Source organism: Agelaius phoeniceus, chromosome 7 (genome assembly GCF_051311805.1).
Source record: "Agelaius phoeniceus isolate bAgePho1 chromosome 7, bAgePho1.hap1, whole genome shotgun sequence".
NCBI lineage: Eukaryota > Metazoa > Chordata > Aves > Passeriformes > Icteridae > Agelaius > Agelaius phoeniceus.
Genome location: NC_135271.1, coordinates 20,095,443 through 20,113,881, shown reverse-complemented (window position 1 = coordinate 20,113,881; position 18,439 = coordinate 20,095,443). Strand labels below are relative to the sequence as shown.

At 38.8% G+C, this 18,439-nt stretch overlaps 1 protein-coding gene across 2 annotated transcripts in view; it reads left to right on the top strand.

The window, feature by feature from the left end:
- The window catches only part of COL5A2 (collagen type V alpha 2 chain), a 98,344-nt gene that overhangs the window by 44,259 nt on the left and 35,646 nt on the right, over positions 1-18,439 (top strand). For both annotated transcript variants that reach the window (XM_054636014.2, XM_077181149.1), the window contains exons 2-10: positions 5,677-5,901; positions 7,380-7,393; positions 8,653-8,685; positions 9,303-9,335; positions 9,978-10,031; positions 13,584-13,694; positions 15,244-15,321; positions 17,282-17,326; positions 17,836-17,889. In XM_054636014.2, coding sequence (XP_054491989.2) covers positions 5,677-5,901; positions 7,380-7,393; positions 8,653-8,685; positions 9,303-9,335; positions 9,978-10,031; positions 13,584-13,694; positions 15,244-15,321; positions 17,282-17,326; positions 17,836-17,889 — 647 coding nt within the window. The remainder of the gene's footprint in view (positions 1-5,676; positions 5,902-7,379; positions 7,394-8,652; positions 8,686-9,302; positions 9,336-9,977; positions 10,032-13,583; positions 13,695-15,243; positions 15,322-17,281; positions 17,327-17,835; positions 17,890-18,439) is intronic.

Genomic DNA, 18,439 nt, shown 5'->3' with positions numbered 1-18,439 from the left:
TTGTTCTGCTGTTGCTTTTGTTTCTGGACTGCTGTTTAGAGCTTGGAGGCTGGATTTTCTTATTTGGTGAAAAGCTGAGGTTGAACTCCCTCCCAGCCAGAAGCAACTGGCCAGATGCAGTGTATGGCTTTAAGAAGGCTTCATTGATGGTCACAGCAATTTCAACAATTAATTATCTTCTTGGGAGCTGACTTGCACCTTGATGCTTCACAGTATTAATTCATACTTAATGGTATTTGTGGCCTCCGCAGAAAAAGAAGTTGAGCCTGTAATTCTTCAGTTGAAAATATATATTTTAAAATTATCTACATTATTTAAGAGAATACCCTGGAACTTTTCTACTTCTAAAGTCTTGCAGCTCCTAGTCTCCTTGTCTAGAGAGCTAACCTCCTCAATCACATTGAAACTCACTTGGACTTTAAAGCATTCAACACCTTTTATTCTGTGGAATGCTGTTAAAAAGGCTTATTAATTGTCAACTTTGCAAATTATCCCCTAGGATTTTTTTAAGCAGGAACATTGGAGGATGGATTAACCCTCCCCCACCTCTTTTCCTAAGAAAAAGTTCTGATGAAGTCTGGTTTCCTACAGGTTTGTGTTTTAAACTTTGTGCCTCTATAAATTCCCATAAATATAATGGAAGGGATTTGTTCTTACTCACTTTTTTACAAGGGAAGTTGGGCAGCAACTTGGAACTCCCTTCTCTTCCTAAATGTTTATGTGCACAAGATTGGCAAAACTGTGCATCAATTCAGTCTTTTATTAGTAAAGTATTCCAGGTTCATCCTCATGTATGTAACTGTAAAGTACTTATGTGAATTCTCTCTGTTAATCATTATTAACAAGAATTGTTTCTGTGCAACAAATGCCAAATAGATTTTGTATTTGTCAGCACTCCTGAAAACTGATTTTCAGAATAATTGGTGTTGATATTATAATTTACAAGTCACAGTAATTATATATATTAGTATTATAAATGATACAAATTAGTGTTATAAAAGATAATACTTGATTACTAAGAAAAAGAATTACCAAAAAAAAAAAAAAAAAAAGATTCTTATTGGAGTGAATGGTTTTTCCCATTGATTTAATGGGATCTGGATCATGCCCTAGATTATTGTTGCAGCAGGCTGGCAGTCAAACATTATTAAGCCCAAGGTCCTCTTGTCCCTGTCCTGGCAGTCTGTACACATGCACAGCAGTACATCTGCAGAATGGTTGCTAGCACATATCATCTTTCATGTTGATTCACTTCTGCACCTCTGCTTTGTGAGTCAGCAGGATTAACTTTTGTAATTCATATCTCAAAACTCAGCTTTTCATTTTCTAGCTTTTTAAACTTTAAAACCACTGTATCTGTGTAATCTTATATTTCTCTATGCTTTTCACAAGCTAGCATGAGGATGACAGAGAGAGGATGAGAAGACCCCTGTGCAAGCAGTTTTATTTCCAACCCTTTTTCATTAAATAACTGTACCCCTTCTGTTCCAGTCTTTTTATGTTAAACAATGCAAAAGAATTGGACTTTGGTTACACTATGCATCAAGAAGCCCCTCCTGGCAGAAGAAAGCCTAAAACTGGCAGACTGCTTTCAGTACCAGTCATCATCTTTTTTGCTTTTGTTGGACTGTGCTCTCTACCACTGTAGGTCTGTCAGCCTCTAGATTCCTTTAATTAGCACATTTGGTAGGACCAGTAAAAATGTGATGAAATGGAGCTGCTTTGATGCCAAATCCTTTTCTTTTCCTTGTCATTTCATCCATGACTCAATGCTGTTCATGTCTGCAGAAAACACTCATATAAGCAGGTTTTGCTCAGGCCATTTATTTTCTTCAAGTAGGTCATTGAAAGATGTGTTCCTGTCCTTCATATACCTGCCATCACCTCAGCTGAGGTGGTGGTGGTTCACTGCTTCTACTTTTTATGGTGCACAGTTTTGTGTTGTCATTTCCCCTCTTTCTTTATGTCTTTCTTTCTGTCTGTCTTTCTCTCTTTCTATTTGTTCTGCTTGGTTCCATGTCCAGGCCTTACTTTCCTTTTTCCATGTACAAGTTGGGAACCAGGAATCAGTGAAAGCAATATGGGCACAATAATGTGAAGTAAGTAGCCTTAAACAACAATGAAGCAGCAGTAAATTTTTAGGTTTTGCTTTCAAAATGATGTGGTGAAAAATTGAAATGATTTCATATGCTGTCTTTTAAAACCCTTGTTCTGCTGTTGGCTTGAGAATTAACCTTGAGAGAGATGTACCTGAAATGAAAACAAGCTCAGCACAAGCAGCCCAAAGGAGGTTTTACACACCTGGTCTGTGCAGGACCTTTGACACTTGCTCGTGATGACTGATGGACATTGACAGCCATCTAGTGGCTGGGATGACATGTTGGGTCCCTGTCCCCTTCCTCCCCTCTCAGTAATTAGTACAGCTTCAGTGGTGCCACCAAACTGGGTATGGCAGTGCCTGGTGTGATTTTACTTCAAGCTGCTGATGCTAGCTTCTGCATCTGAGGATCTGGTAAATTAGCTGTAACTGACAGTTTGACTGCTGATAAATTAGATCTTTAAAGTTAAACCATACTCCAATACATATAGCAGAAAAAAAATTGCATTTTACCTACTGTGCTTTGCATTGAAATTCTCTTTCTGAAGGTTGGTTGTTGTGTAAGCCCATGGATGAATGAGTCCTTAAGTGTATCATTGGGTATCTCTCCTACCTTGCCTTTTATATTTGCAGACTGCTTTGACGCTCGGTGGGTTTGAATCCTGTCACTTTAGTTGGGTCCAATACCAACTAGAGTTGTATTTTTTGTTGGTGAAAAAGGAATTAGTTAATGGCCTAGCAGATCCTTTTGCCTCATTTAAAATTTCCAAAGCTGCTTCTCAAGCCACTCAGCACCTAATGTTACAGCTGTAGAGGTAGAAAGAGCATGTGATATACAAAGAGTTTGTAACTTGGTCTCTGTGAATAAAACAAACCTGCACATTTGCAAGGCAGAGAGGAAATGGTAGAATGGTTTCCTTTGCTGCCTTTGCTGCTCTGGGTGTAGCTGGATAACACGCCTGCAGTTGAGGCCTGGGAATAGAATGTCAAAATGTTCTTGTGAAAGGAGCTGGCTTTGAAACAGCTGCCCTTTCCTACTCTTTCAGTGTAATGCAGTCACAGCAGAAAACAACCCCTAGGAGTACCACATGTAAATAAAAGATGTATCGTTGTGTTTTCTGACAATATTACGAGGTGGTATGTTTTTTTCTTTTTGTTTTGGCTTGTTTTTTGGATTTTTTTTTTAAATTGCCATCATATCTACAATCTGATAGGGAAGCAGTCTTCTTAGTAGCTTTCAGAAGTTGGTATGTGCTTTTCCCCCTGCCTTTGTCTGCCTCTTTCCCAGCCACTGAGCAGGACCCAGGCAGAAGCTAGTCACCATCTGGCTCAGCTCTGATTTGCCAAAGCAGTTGCTATGTGGTTTATTTGAAGTTATGACAGAATGCTGACTTTGGGCTCAATAACTTAGAAATTTCATTTATGCAAACTGTTGCTCTTTTGAACAGCACAACGAGTTCTGTGGGTGATATGTTAAAGAAGACATAGACCATATGCCAGACATCTGGGGGGAAAAGGCTAAATATGTCAGACAGTGCATTATGTCATGCTCACAAGGGAGAAATGAGAAGAGTGGTTTCCAAAATACGATCTGCAGTTTGGAAAATGATTCTCACAGTGTCATAAATGGACTGTGCAGCATACTTAGTTGATGTCTTTACTTCACACTGAAAACATTTCCTCCCGAGCTTCTGCAGCACCTCTTCGAGTCATTTAGTCTGTTGGTGTGATAAAGCAATTGAAGAGGAGCTGACCTGGTGAAAATTTCAATTTGAGTTTGTGTTAAAAAGCTGTTAGTGATGGCAGGCAACAGTTAATGACACATCTGCTCCCTTTCTTCAGGCTTTGACTTTGATGGAGTAACTGGGCTTGAGATGAGGCACAAAGCTGAAATTCCAAATCTGCTCCTATTTATTACTTTGTGATTTTCTATTTACATCTGGTTTAAATTAGGACAGAAATATATAGAACAGTGAAATTGTCTTTGTGCTTAGAGCTGTTAATTTTTACACTAGTAACAGGTTTGCTTCAACAAACAATGGTTATGATCATTGATTAGGCAGATGTGTCCTGTGTATATAATTGACTCTACTCCCAGTCTTGTATCAGTTAGAAATTAGACCTGTTTGGGAACTTTCAGTAGTGCTTTTAACTAGATTGTCCAATTTCAAAGATATTTTGGATAGGAGGGATTTCTGTGGTCAGATGAAGCTCCCACCCACGTAAGATCAGTCTTCTCTGCAGCATCTCGGGGTCAGGACAATAATTTTTGGACTGTGTGTGACAGCTTTGCCGTGTGTGACTCAGACACTGTCTTGGCACTGGGATTCTTGGTTTGCAAGTTGTGACACATGGTCTGTGGACCGCCTGGGGATGGTTCTTTGGTTTTGCAGCTGCTTGCTCCTTTAGGGGATAAAATATTTCATATTTGAGAAATTTCATTTCTCAAAATGAAAAAAGTCCTTTCTTGCTGCTAGGGCATTCTGTGAAATGTTGGATACACAAGCAAAACTTTCTACTTTACTTGTTTTGTGATCTCTTTCTCAGACATATTTTAATTTTAGGAGAAGATAATGAGATATACTCAGCTCATGATTAAAAAAAAATCCAAACATATCCAGTGTGTTTGGCTACAAAGTAGGAAGAAAACAAAGGCAAAGACTTCTATATGGTAAAACAGTACAAATGTGAACGTGACTGTGTGAATAAGTAAATAGAGAGGATGTATGCATATAGTCAGTCCATACTGGTCCTGTATAAAAATAGTGACAAAGGATGGTCTTTCAAATATGGTTATGGTCTTTCATATGGTTAAAATATCTAAGAGCTATTTTGTATGCAATTAAGATATATCCATGGCAGTATTGTGTGTGTGCTGGGTTAATCATGTGAGGCTATGACGAGCTGGATTATAAAAACTGGACATAAATCATGTGAGGAGCCTCTTGTTACTCAGCTGGAGACATTGCTGCAAGTACCAATGTACCTGTTGTTGCCTCTGGACAGAGGCTGACTGTCCTGTTTGGAAGACTTGATTCTCCATGCTGGTATTCCCCCACACCTGTAAAAAAACCTCACTCAATAAATGGGATGGTCTTTTTTCTTTCCCCCAACTGCTACTGGGTCTGTTGAGCCCTGTCCCATCTGGCTGTGTAGGCCAGCAGGGAGCAGGCAGCCTGTGCTGTTCCAGACAGAAGTCACAGGTTCTTGTCCCCAGTCAGACTCTGCAATGAGCTGTGCTCAGCACTTACACAGAGCAGGGAATTGGCAGGAGCTCCTCAGGGCAGAGGTGACACCCCACTGAGCAGAATGATATCCAAAGACTCATGAGGCAAAGTTCCTTTGATAGTGTGCGGAAATTGGGGACTCTATTTTACTTTTTTCTGATAAAGAAACAAGTTGGTAAAAGAAGAAAGACACATCTCTTTAAAGTCCTTAACATCAGCTATGCTGGTGCTTTGTTTTCTCTGTGTATGTAATGCTGCTTCTCACCTCCAGATGGGCTCCTTCCTTGTCCAGTCCCATTCCTTCAATTTCATGGTTGGAAAATGTGTTGTATATTCTCTCCTCTGTCCCAGGAGAAGATGGTGAAGAAATAGCCTGCACTCAGAATGGACAGATGTACCTGAACAGGGATATTTGGAAGCCCTCACCGTGCCAAATCTGTGTCTGTGACAATGGAGCTATTCTTTGCGATGAAATCCAGTGTCAGGACCTGCTGGAGTGTGAGAACCCCCAGGTGCCCCCGGGAGAGTGCTGTCCTGTGTGTCCCCACACACCACGGGACTTTGACCCCACCATAGGTAAGAGCCTTTTCTAGTTTGAGAGGAGAGGCAGCCCAAAGAACTAGAAACCTTGTGATACTAAAGTCCCTAAAGCTGTTTTGATGGTGAAAATTTAAGTCTGAAAATCGCATATACTTGGCAGTTATCTTCCCTCTTGGGCTGCCCCATAGCCAACTCAAAACCGTTTGCTTTGGAACCATGAGTCTTATATAAGCCCAAATGGCTTTAGAGCTAAAAGGTTCATCTGCAACATCTTGATATTTTGAGGAGGTTGAATTCTGGCTTCTTTTTGTAATAAATATCTTATTAAGATATTTATATATCTTAATATGTTTATTATATATACTTCTCTTTCGTCTGAAACTGAAAGAGAAATATATATAATAAACATATTAAGATATATAAATATTGAATACATAACTATATATAATAAGTGCATTCTTTCAAAAGCTCAATTCAGGGACCCTCTAATAAATGTAAACTGAGCCAATGTAAAATGTTTCCCCAAAGTGAAAACATCCTTTTGTGAGATATAAAAGAAGCATGAAGTATTATTGACTCTCTATTTGTATCTTTTCTATTATATGCCTTAAGGATTAAGTCTTTTCTTCCTGAAGAAACTTAGGTAAAGGAATCCCCCTCAATTTTCCTAAAAGAAAATTTTTCACCTTGCAATTAAAGCCATGTAACACTGTGTATTGAATTATTAGAGCTACGTTCAATGCATAATAATTAATTTCTTCAGGAAATATAATTGCTGTTGATCAGCTTAATATTGAACAAAGTAGAGATAAAGAAAAAAGCAGGGGCTTTTGTAATTGAACAGTGGAGCAAGATGTGGTGAGCATTAATAAATAGATGGTGCATCCTGCTCTGTGTTGGGAGGCATTGGGCCAACACCAGCAGGATACACCCAGCAAATATAAAAGCAGTATGGATACATTCCCAAATTCCTTATTGTTATTCAAAGCATTTATAAAATTTTCTTATGAAGGATTTTTGTGGGCATGAGTGTGGCTATATGGCTCTGAATGCACACTCATGGTAGTGCAGGTGCTTTCTAAAAAAAAAAAAAGGCCAAAAATCCCTCTGTGAACTCTGTCTTCTGAAAAATACCATGTAATATGTTGTGGATCCATCAAGAGTTATTGTTGGAGTCAGTAATAAAGCTTCCCTTGACTTTCTGTCAGTCATTAGGCCAGCATCTGACAGTCTCTCACAAGATACTCTGCTTTCCCAATGTGTTTTTTGTTACTCTGTGCAATGAGGAAAAAGGCTGAGAATTAGAGGACATTTTTGCACAGTGTTGTGATTCCTCACACCCAACCCAGGGAGTATGTGTGTCCCTGGGAACTCTCCCAGCTCCCTGTAGGTGATCCTCTGCCTCCGATCAGGGATGGCTCTAGGTGCAACACCTTCACTCAACTCTTACTATTCTGTCTCTCAGAGTAAAATCACTAATTTCTTCTCTTTTCCTCTTTTGTCCTTTCTCATAGGTAGAGGAAGAAAGGTAAGATTTCCTTTACTTTTTTTGTAATGCATTACTGCCATTAAAATACTCCCATGCATCTCCTTGAAGCATATCATAAAAGACACACATAATCTCTGTTAAAAACATATAGTTCTTTCTCTTGGCCTTCCTTGGTGGCAAGGGAGATTGCAGACCACATGAAAAAAACATTGGGATGCAGGCAGAAATCCTGATCTTAATATAGAGAATCCCCTGGCTGAAAATCCCTGCTGTCTACATCAAAGGAATTCCAGTTGGAGTAGTGTGGTTGTGTCACCTCTAGCAGTGCCACAGGCTGAGGGAAGGGACCATTGTGTCAGTAGATGCTAAACTGATAAAGCTTGCAGCTGGTTTATGTGCTGAGGCTGAGCTGCCCAGTGGGCAGGAGGTGGCACTGGAGTCGTGTGTCCTTGCCCAGAGCCAAGGTTCTGTGGGCAGCTTCTCTCATTGTGTGCAATTAAATAAAGGGAAGACCTGCTCTTACAGAAGAAATGTAAAGGCATTCCCATAAATAGGCTTCTAAGATAGTAAGCAACTGCAAGAAATAATTGAAATAACTTTTAGATGATCCATAACTTTTAGTTTATGGAAATAAATGCACTTCACCCACCTTATTATTTATTATTTGGTAAGCAAGGCAGGACATTTTTTATCTTTACAAAGCCCTCTTTTTTTCCTTAAAAAACAGTTACCACCAGTAGGTCTAAACCCAGTTATTTGATGTAAACATTGTCAACACATTCAACTCAAAGAAAAGTCAATTGTCAATTGCAGTTGTCCTTCACTCTGAAGCTATGCAATATCATTGTATTATAACCTGTCTCTAGGCTTCAGATGGATTTCTATATCCATGGATTTGATGATATGTATGTTAATTTAGTATCTTGAAGAAATGGACTCTAAAGACTGCTCTAGGCTCTGTATTTCACATGAATCAAGTCATCCAACAACAGAGCTCCAATGTACTTTCTAGCACTTTCTAGCAGTTCTAACAGAAAAGTTTCATGTTTTTTTAGTTTAATTATTCTTCCAGGCTAGAGGAGCTAGAGGATAATGTTAATTTATGGCCTTCATTTAGTCAGTGTCCATAGTCGTGAAAATAATACGGATTATTTGTCACAGGTACTTTAAATTAGTCTTGTTGTATTTTTAAGCAAGCCTTACTCTTATCACAGTCACAGGGATGGTGTTGCTGAAACTGGTACTGGTAATTGCACTTCTTTTCTGGCGTCTGATGTTCTGGTGTCTTTTTCCTACAGGGACAAAAAGGAGAACCTGGAATAGTGCCACCTGTAAGTCACTATTTTCTTCATCCATCAGCACACCCTAGAAGTGCACATATTAGTGCTTTAAAACAGAATTGCAGTAATGAAGTAAATACAACAAAACCATACAGCCTAGGAATGAAAGGAGTGGAATTAAGTATGCTGTTTCTCATATATAACATTAGAAATTCCTATTATTTGTTAGTTCTTCTGCCATAATTATTTTTATGGTTAGATTTTTGTAGAAGTGTAATGGTAAGTTAGTATCTAGAAAGGGGTGAAATATAATTTCATTACCTATTTAGTCCTTTCTAGTGTGAAGACAAACAGATTTAAATAATCAATAATTTGAACCTAAACAGTTGTAATTCACTAATTTATTTAATCTTTTTTAGAGGAGCAGTGATACTTCTAAGATTTTACTCACATTGCTAATAAAAAGACTGCAAACTGGAAAAAGATAACTAGTGCAAATTATATTTACTACATTTTTTTCCCCCTTTTCCCTAAAAAGCCTTTTAGCATGCTTGGTACTTTAATGTCCTGCCTTGCTATTTGCTTTTCAATGACTGATTTTCTGTAGGGCAGTCAGGACAGATGCAGCCATGACGTGTGGTGACTTTAATTTATGTTCCCTGCTCTAGGTTTCGGGCATACGAGGCCGCCCGGGACCAGCCGTGAGTACTTTGTAATCTTCTGCTTCTCTGATGAGGCATCTGCCACTGCCTGCCATGCCTGCTTTGTGTTGGGAGGGTGATGTGAAGGAGGATTCTGGATTCTTCCACCCCTCAGTGGGTGCTATCTGCAGAGCCTCTGGCTCTGAGGAGGCGAGAAGATGATGGGATGTTTTTACCAGTGTCAGTTCGGCCCATGCCTGGAGTGAATGGATTGTGGCACATGGACATCTGAGGCCCTTAGTGCTGGGTGGGTGCTGGGGAATGCCTCCCTAGCTGGGTCCAAGCAGGAGTAGGAGGAGCTGCAGGATGCTCTGTGCTGTGGCTGACCACAGAGCAGTCCTGGACTAGCAGGAAGGGTGTCTCAAACCCAGCATTCAGAAAACCTCTGCTAGATTAACCTGTGAAGCACATGAGAGATGAAACCATTCTGTAGATCTCTGCATCATGGTTCTACTCCCTTCAGGCAATGTCCAGTTGAGAAGAAATATTGAATACTTGGTTATTATAGCTGTTGTCTTCATGATGATGTAGGAAAAGACCCACAAATTATTTTTCAAATAAGCATTGGATTTCATATTTGCAGAGCTTTTAAAATCATTAGGTAGTTTAAAAGAGACTTAATATTTCTGGTCTTTCTTTTAGGGACCTCCAGGCTCACAAGGTCCACGAGGAGAACGAGGACCAAAGGGAAGACCTGTAAGTTATTAAATATCTCAGAAATAAAGTATCTGAAGCAACTTCAAAAGATTAAATGGCTTTAAACTGTCTCTATGTCTTCTAGAGTTACCAAAACTGTCCTCGTATTTTCCAGGAATCAGGTAACAAAGAGGAAAACATTTGTACTTCATCATTGCTGGGGTAGATTGAACCCTGAATATTTTGAGAAATGGACAGAGGTTTAGCAGTAATTCCACCACAGCCATACTTTCTCAACAAACATTCTCAGACAGAACTAGAACATCACATTCTCTTGATTAGAACTCAATGGCTGCTTGCTGGTGACTGCTGTGCAGCAGAAGCAGTGTGAGCTGCCTGGCTCAGAGCACTGCAGAAAGCTCAGAAGTTAGCAGGAGTTAATATGTGACTACATTTGTTGGTATGCTGGTGAATAATGTAACCAGGATTGCTCAGTGGAAATAAAGACTTCATAAGGGAATTTTGGTGTCTACATGTGGAGAACCACAGAAAGGCCAAAAAGGAGTGCTTGAAAATACCCCAGATGACATGTTCCTTTTCAAAAAGCTAGGCTGAAGAACAGAGGCTGCTAAAAGCAGATTTGAGAGTCAAATCATTGTAATTTCAATGTGGATATTTTCCTAACCCTCAGGAGAGAGCAAGCCAATACTGAGGTTAGGCATAGGCCTAACTCAGACTCCCTTGCCCTGTTTCCAGTGTGTGCCTGTTGTCTGGAGGTGGTAATGACGTTGTTAAAGCAGTGCAGGAAGTGTGCAGCCTCTCTGAGATGCTGGCCAAGCCACTGCTGCTCTTCAGATCTCCAGAAGACATTTGTCAGAAGAAAGAGTATCAAAATGCTTAATAGAACTCTTGGAGTCCTTGTGCAATCTTGGGGTGCACAGAGAAATCTTGACTTGTGTTTTCTGAATGGGGCTGTGTCTGAAGTGCTTTCCTTATGTGCAGTATTCCCAATGAGATGTTAAATAAATTCTGATTTCCTGCCATTCATCCCTGCCATTCATGCCATTCATCCAGAGTGGTTGGTGGCCACAAGTACCTAAAATCCCAAGAGGCTGTAAATGGCTTTGAGTCCTTTTGACACAGGTTATTATTCAGCTTTCAAGGAATAACACAAGATTGAGAAGCAGTCAGCTTCTTTGCAAAAGTTCCATCAGAGTTTTTGATGAGCTGTGTGTATGCCAGAGTGTGGGTCTGAGACCAAGACCACTGAGACACAGTGACTGCTGGTGTAGGGGTTTATTTTTACTTGTGGAAAAGAAATGTTAGCTCACACCTGCAGTTTATATTATGAAAAAAACCCTCATGGAGCAGATAATCTTGTACAGACTGCTCTTGTAAAATTAATCTGGTTAAATACATTACTGACTGGGGATGTTGCTAATGCACTAAGCACATTTCCAAGCTGTTTATTTATTTCTTCAGATTGTTTTTTGTTGTTCTTTAAAGTCAGGCTCCTGCTGACTAGTGAGCAGAAAGAACTCAACCTTGCTGTGAGTCTCCACCTTTTACAAAAGCAGGACCCTTGGATGTAAAATTGATTCAGGAATATTAGCATACTTTTTATACCAGATTCTTTGTTAGTGTAACAGTGAGAGACAGCTAGGGAATAGTATGGCTGCATTTTTAGAATGCATCTAGGGAGGGGGAGTTTTGGACAATGATGACATTTTAGTTGTTAACAAATGGTCTTTTGAGGACAGAAAATAAACTTGGACATCCTCAGACCCATTCATATGTTTTTCTTTCCATGTGGATTTACACTCAATTTTACTTGCAGTAGCAGTTTGAGTAAATAGAAATTTGGGAGTGTCCTACCGTGAGCTTCTTTTTCCTTTTTTTTTATTATAAGCAAAACCTTTAATTGTTTCCTGACCAGCAGCAGCAGTGGGCCAGAATGAGAAAATTGTGTTTAGAGGCTGCCACCTCGTGGCATTTGTGAGAATGTTTTTCCTTTTTCCTCTTTTTTTTTTTTTTTAAACCTTACTGACCTTGAACTGTTGAAAGAAAACGAAAGGGCTTTTTTCTATACATATAATCTATAAATGCTGAAAAATAAATAAATTGTAATCAATATTTTTAAAAACCCACCAGATTGGTTATATACCACTAGCCACCTACAAATACAAACATGCATTTTGATGACTTTTTGGTATTGAGGTATGTAGTTGCATTTTTGCTTTTGAACCAGCTTGAGTTTTGGTGACTAAAAAGTAGGTCCTTTTATAAAAAGGATTTTAAAAAGGCTTTTTTTCTCTATTAGATTTTGTTAAGGTGTCTTGTGTGGGTATTGAAAATCAGCAAGGACACAGACTTGCCAAATTCTTTATAGCCAGCTGTGGTTTTGTAGGGTTTTTTTTCTCTAATGCTTAGCTTTGTTTTCTTTTTGTTTTGAGAACAAACAAATAAGGTATCTCATTCTTTTCCTCCTTGGGACAGTTAGCACTTTTAGGTTTGGCAGTGTGTACTTGTGTTTATAAGAGATACATTTAAGAATGAAGTTTTGTGCTGAAACGTTCTGCTTCCATCCAAGACGCACAGATCTTCACGTTTGTTCAGAATACCATCTATTCACTGCTCGTTCTGTGAGCCATACTAGTTCAAACCATACCACTTCAGACATAAATTCCACTGAAATATGTTGCAGACACAGCCCTCACCTCATGGAAATCCCAGCAGTCTGATTGTTAATTGTGTTTGAAAAGATGACTCAGTGAGCCAGGCTTCTAAAAGTCTATGTTTAAGGATCCTTAAAATGGAAGAGCTCATTACATAGTCTAAAACTTTATCTTGCCTTGGTCAAGCATGTTATTCTAACGAAGAAAAGTAGTAACAAGCACTTTAAAGTCTGTATTTATGATTGAAGCATGTCTGTATTGGTCCCATTACTACTCATTTTGCTCCACTAATGTTTTATTAGTTGCCTCCATATTTAATTCTAGTTCTTATATGAGTTGAGTGCAGTTTAGGAATTAAAAATGGGAGACACATTAAAATGAGAGCTACAGGATGGGCTCTAACCTATTCTGTAAATACTGGCTAGAGGTGGCTTCAACGCCAGGTAACTTTCCTTGCATTTCTGGCATTACAACTGTGTTGAGAATTCAACAGTGCTATGAACTGGCTAAACCATTCATGATGTCAAGTAGGCTTTAAAAATCCAGCATTACTCTGGAGTTTCCTAAGCCTCTGTGTATATTTACACTTACCTGAGCTGTACTCATTTTAAAAGTGAATTAACTTCATTCTATACAGTGGGCAAAGCCAAGGAGGTTTTTGAGGAATAGTATACTCTAGTGTGGAATGATAGGAAGCCTGAGTTTCTAAAAAAGCCTGTGATAGAAATTACTACGGTTTATTTAATTGTTGGATCCATGATAAATTTCAGTCAGTGCTTCTGATCTGAGGGTGGGAACAGAGCTTTAGGGATGTTGTTTTTTTTGAAGATCTTTCTGTAGAAATACAGATTTATCCCAAAGAGGCAAGTGTTTGCCAGTTACAATGATTTCAGTGAATACCTTTGCACACTGCTGGCATTCCTGATTTTCTTTGTAGGGTCCTCGTGGTCCTCAAGGGATTGATGGGGAACCTGGTATCCCTGGCCAGCCTGGTGACCCTGGTCCTCCAGGGCATCCCACTCACCCAGGACCAGATGGAATAAGCAGGGTAAGTTTACATTTGCTCTAGCTCAAAGTGGAGTGTTAGGCCACATCCACATGATATTTATTTGCATAAATGGTGATTTTCCTTTGGTTCTGTGACCATGGAACGCTGTGCCCACTTCTGTCTCCCAGTCATGAGGGGCAGCAGAAAGTGGCACTGCAAATTCTGCCAAAAACTGGGACAAGTTCAATGTGAGAAACCTGGGAAAGGATGCACCTTTCACAGCAGATTTTAGCATCTAGCAAAGCCAAACTGCCCTAATCTGGAACCACCACAAGGGTTCTTTTACTTTCACCAGCCAAGGCATCTGAGCAATAGTACAGAGGAAATGAGTGCACCAAGTTAGGAACATAGAAAAGTAAAAATTAAGATAAATGAATTAGAAATAACTAATGAGAGAAACTAAAATGTGGTTGATAATACTTCTTGCTGGAAGTATTCAGACAAACACTGAGAAGATTGAGAAATTGTTTGTGAAAGCAGTGCTAACCAGCCTTATAGATACAGACAAGGTATTCTGCAAAACTTTTTTTCTCCTCCTCCCTCTATTGGATACTAATTATGGTTGATAATTAAATACATCTTTGAATTTTTCAAGTGTATTCAGTTACACATTTATTGCTGTTTTGATGCCTGTTATGATTTCTCATTCCATTGTTCTTGAGATGTTACTGAAAACAATAGTTATGGTGACAAAAATCTGCAATATTCATGTTAGGCCAATAGTTTGCAACTTTGGGCAGCATTTCATGACCTAGACACATTTCCCAGCAGTTCTGAATGCAGTAGACTCAGCCCAAGTAAATATCTTCAGCACACAGGAATCTCTTAGAATCACAGAAGCACCATAATGGATGCTAGGCTGTTATCCTACACAGAATTCCACAGAAAAATGGAAGAAAGGTGTGGCTGGAAATCTAAGACATTTTTTGTTTGTATTCCTGTCTCTGAACTCAGCTCTGGCCTGCTGTGAATGAGGCTCTGGCTCTGAATGAAGCAAAATAAAACTGTTGATTTTAACTATTTGCTTGCATAAGAAGGAGGGCACTGAAGTTTCTCCCTTCATTGGTCTCTGATAATTAATAGGAACAGCAGTGGCTTTCAGCTTTGCTGGATAAGGGCAAGATGCTTAAAAATTCTAATTTTTCATAATGAAATCAGTTACATTTCCATTTATCTTAAGATATTTCTGAACTTGAAGCATGATAGGTGAAAAAAAGCCTTAGAAAACATGAAGGAATATGGCAGTTTTGGTCTAGATTTGTAAGTAATGAAAAAATGTAATTAATTTAGTGGGAGGCTTTCCTCTTTTTTGGTAATTTTATACTTTTTTAATATTAAAGTGGAAATAGAATAATAATCATAAATCTTTGAAGCTTTAAACACCTCATATTTAGAGGAGAGACAAATTTTGGTTTAGTGTTTAAACCAAAGAATTGAGCTGTTATCACTGCAAAAGCAAGTTAAATGATGAAGATGTGATTGCATGGATTTTTGCCTTACAAACCATCACCATAACTTACAGCTAAAATCATCCATCTTATTTTTCCAGCCCTTTGCAGCTCAGATGGCAGGACTGGATGAGAAGTCTGGACTTGGTAGTCAGATGGGATTGATGCCTGGTGCAGTGGTAAGACCACATTAGCCCTGTACTGTAAGAGATGCTGGAAGTGGATTGCATGTCCAAAAACCCAAAAGGGAATTCATCCTCTACAGCTTCCTGTGCCTCTAGAACCTGGATGTACAGTATAATCTAAGAGAGTTTTGCACAGTACCTGGGGAAAAAAGTGTTTTTCTGTTAAATGACAGCTTCTTTTCCCACCTCTATCCATCTCTCCTGAAATTTAGCAGCTACTAAGAGTAAGGTACAGGAGAAAAAACCAGCTCATTGCAGAGTGACTTGAAGTTGTCAGGTATAACACAAAGCAGAATAAACAAATATGTAACTTCTTTTCACATGTGACATCAAATCAGGGTTTTTTGGTAGTAATTAAAAAAATTTACGTTCAAAACCAACTCTTAACTCAAATCTGTGCTTTGTTGTTTCAAGACAGACTTCCTCTGTCTCTCCAGTCAGCCCAGTTTTTACTCTGGCATCCCTCACTATTTAGATATGCTCTTTACTTTGAGTGCACTGGGGACTTAATGATAACACTGAAATTTTCTGTTGTCTGTGAGAGCTGTTTCACCACCCTAAGTTATCTCTTCTGGAACTCTTGGGGTTTTTTCTTAATAATACCTCTCTGCCCTTGTGCACCTCTCTTCACATTTGATATCTTGGAAATGCTGTTACCCTCTTTGCTGATATTTTTAACATCCATTCTGAAGGAAACCATCCTTTAGTGATTGTACTGCCCATGAGTTTGCCCACCGGAATCTTATCCAAGTCCCTTCAAGTAGCCTTCATAATCAGTTCCAGTGCCATGTGAAAGGTTCCAAAGATAAGCTGATACTTTACCTTAGGATTAACTTTTGCAGTGATTTCTTTAAAGAACTTTTTGATGAATGTCTCTCTTCAGTGAATTTGCGTGATGAACATAAAATGATTTGTTCCACAAGTCTGTCCAGTTTGGCCTGTCTGTTGCTTTAATTGTTTTGCTTAATCCTTTCACTCAGTTTTTCTCAAGGTGTTGCATCTCTTGTGCTGCCTCTTCTCTTATCATTCTCAAATATGAGTAAATTTAATGTTAATATATCTATGGCCTTACACAAAGTCTGCTAAAGTCAGTTGGCACTCACTTGCTCTTTGTCATGTTATGTGACATTCTTTTTTCATTCTCTTGTAAACTGGGTAACTGACAGCTGAAAGAATGTTTTGTTTCTAATGTTCATTAGCTTTTTTTTTAAATGGCCCATTGCTAACTCTTCTACATTCGCTTTTTAAAAAATAGTAAAAAAAATATTAAATTTTAAAAGACATAATTCTTGAATTTCTTTCAAAATGAATGGTTGTCTGTTATAGATATTTTTGTATTCCTAGAACCAAGATAATTTCAAATAAGTTGATATTTTGTGTTACAAGTTACCATTAGGTTTGAGACTGTTCCTAAAAGTACCATGGGACTTTCTGAGGGACAATCTGAGTTTTGTGTAACTAACCACAATGATTTGGAAAGCTCTTTTGGTGGTTTGTATGATACATTTAAACACATCCTTTCATTACTGCTTTTCAGCTTGACTGAGAACAAGAAGATTAATTTAATTTGTCATTGATTCCATTATGAGATTCATCTGGGTAATGACATTCCCTTCAAGTGAAGACTATTCCCCTCAACTCTTATTTTGTTACTACATTTTTTTCATGGAGCTGGACAGACACTTTGGTTATTGTGATTCCAGAGACTGTGAGGTTGGAGGAAGCAGCCAAGTCCGTATTTTCAGCTGCTAATGAAATTACACTCCTGTGGCTTTTGGACTTTGAAGATTTCATTCAACATCTGTTTGTGTTTCATAATGCCAGTTTTCTGAGTAGAAACCTTTCAGGCTGTAGAAATGCTGGTGGTCACTATCAGGCCATTTTGCCCTTTCTAGAGTGAATCTTACTTGGGAAAGGTTGTTTTCCAGTGTGTAACAAGTTGTGTGTTCAACAGGGTCCAGTGGGTCCAAGAGGTCCTCAGGGTCTCCAAGGAAAACAAGTGAGTGCTTCACCTGAGGGGATTAAATTGGCCAGAGATGAGGGCAGAGCTTGTGGTGAGAAGGGTTTGTGCATCTCTGGGGCAGTGTCCATCCTCAGTGACTTGTGGCTGAGTGCACCTTCATCCAGAAGGGAATTTAAACAAGGGCTCTGCTCCAGATGGACTCCATACACAGGAATTGGCTCCAAGAGAACAGTTTATTAGATCTTTAACAGGGTTTTAACCCAACTTGTTTTTTAATGAGCGAGCAGCAATGAAAATGGAGATTTCTTGTTTCAGTATTGGCATGGTGTTAAGTTTCCAGTGGGGTTTGTGTATGGCACAGGATTTATCTACAGCTTCAGGGGTTTTAGTATCCAACTTTCACTCCTAAGGAAATGTGAATTGGTTCTGAATTAGAATCCAGACTCTCAGCCCTAGGCTGTGATTTTCCTGGTTATGGATTTTAAATTATATCCTTATAATTGCTTTTGGAATTTGTAACTGTATTAATCTTTGGTTAATTTTAGGGTGGTGCTGGTCCCACAGGCCCACCTGGTGAACCTGGAGATCCAGGACCAATGGTAAGACCAATAAATGCAAACATTTCTACAACAGAATTGCAAATATGCTATACTTTTTAATTTCAGAACAGAATTTTTGTCATGTTGTTTCAGCTGAAACTATTAAGTAACTTCAGTGAAGACTTGTGGTGTTTAAAGCATGTTGTCATGGATCAGTGAATTTGAGTTGTTTTAAATGTGAATAGCAATGATTATATTAGAAACAATCATTCTCACCTTTCCAACACAGGCCTGAGAATGTTTAGGCACTGGTAAAACCATACCTGAGAGTGTAACTTACACAAAGGATGATGAAAATATTTTTTTGAGGCAACAAAATGAAACAAAAGTAAAAGCAAGAGCCAGAGATTTGAAGCAAACAGCAACTGTGATTTTTAATGTTTTGGGTTTTTTTCCTAAAGAATCCATCCTGTATTTTCTTATAATACAATGCAGGTTTTCTAGGGTCAGGATGGTTAGAAAGAGCACCACAAAGCTGAGCAAATGTGCTTAGGCATAAAATCTTCCTTTTTCTACATCTGTTTTTGTAAAACCAGACTTTGAAATGAAG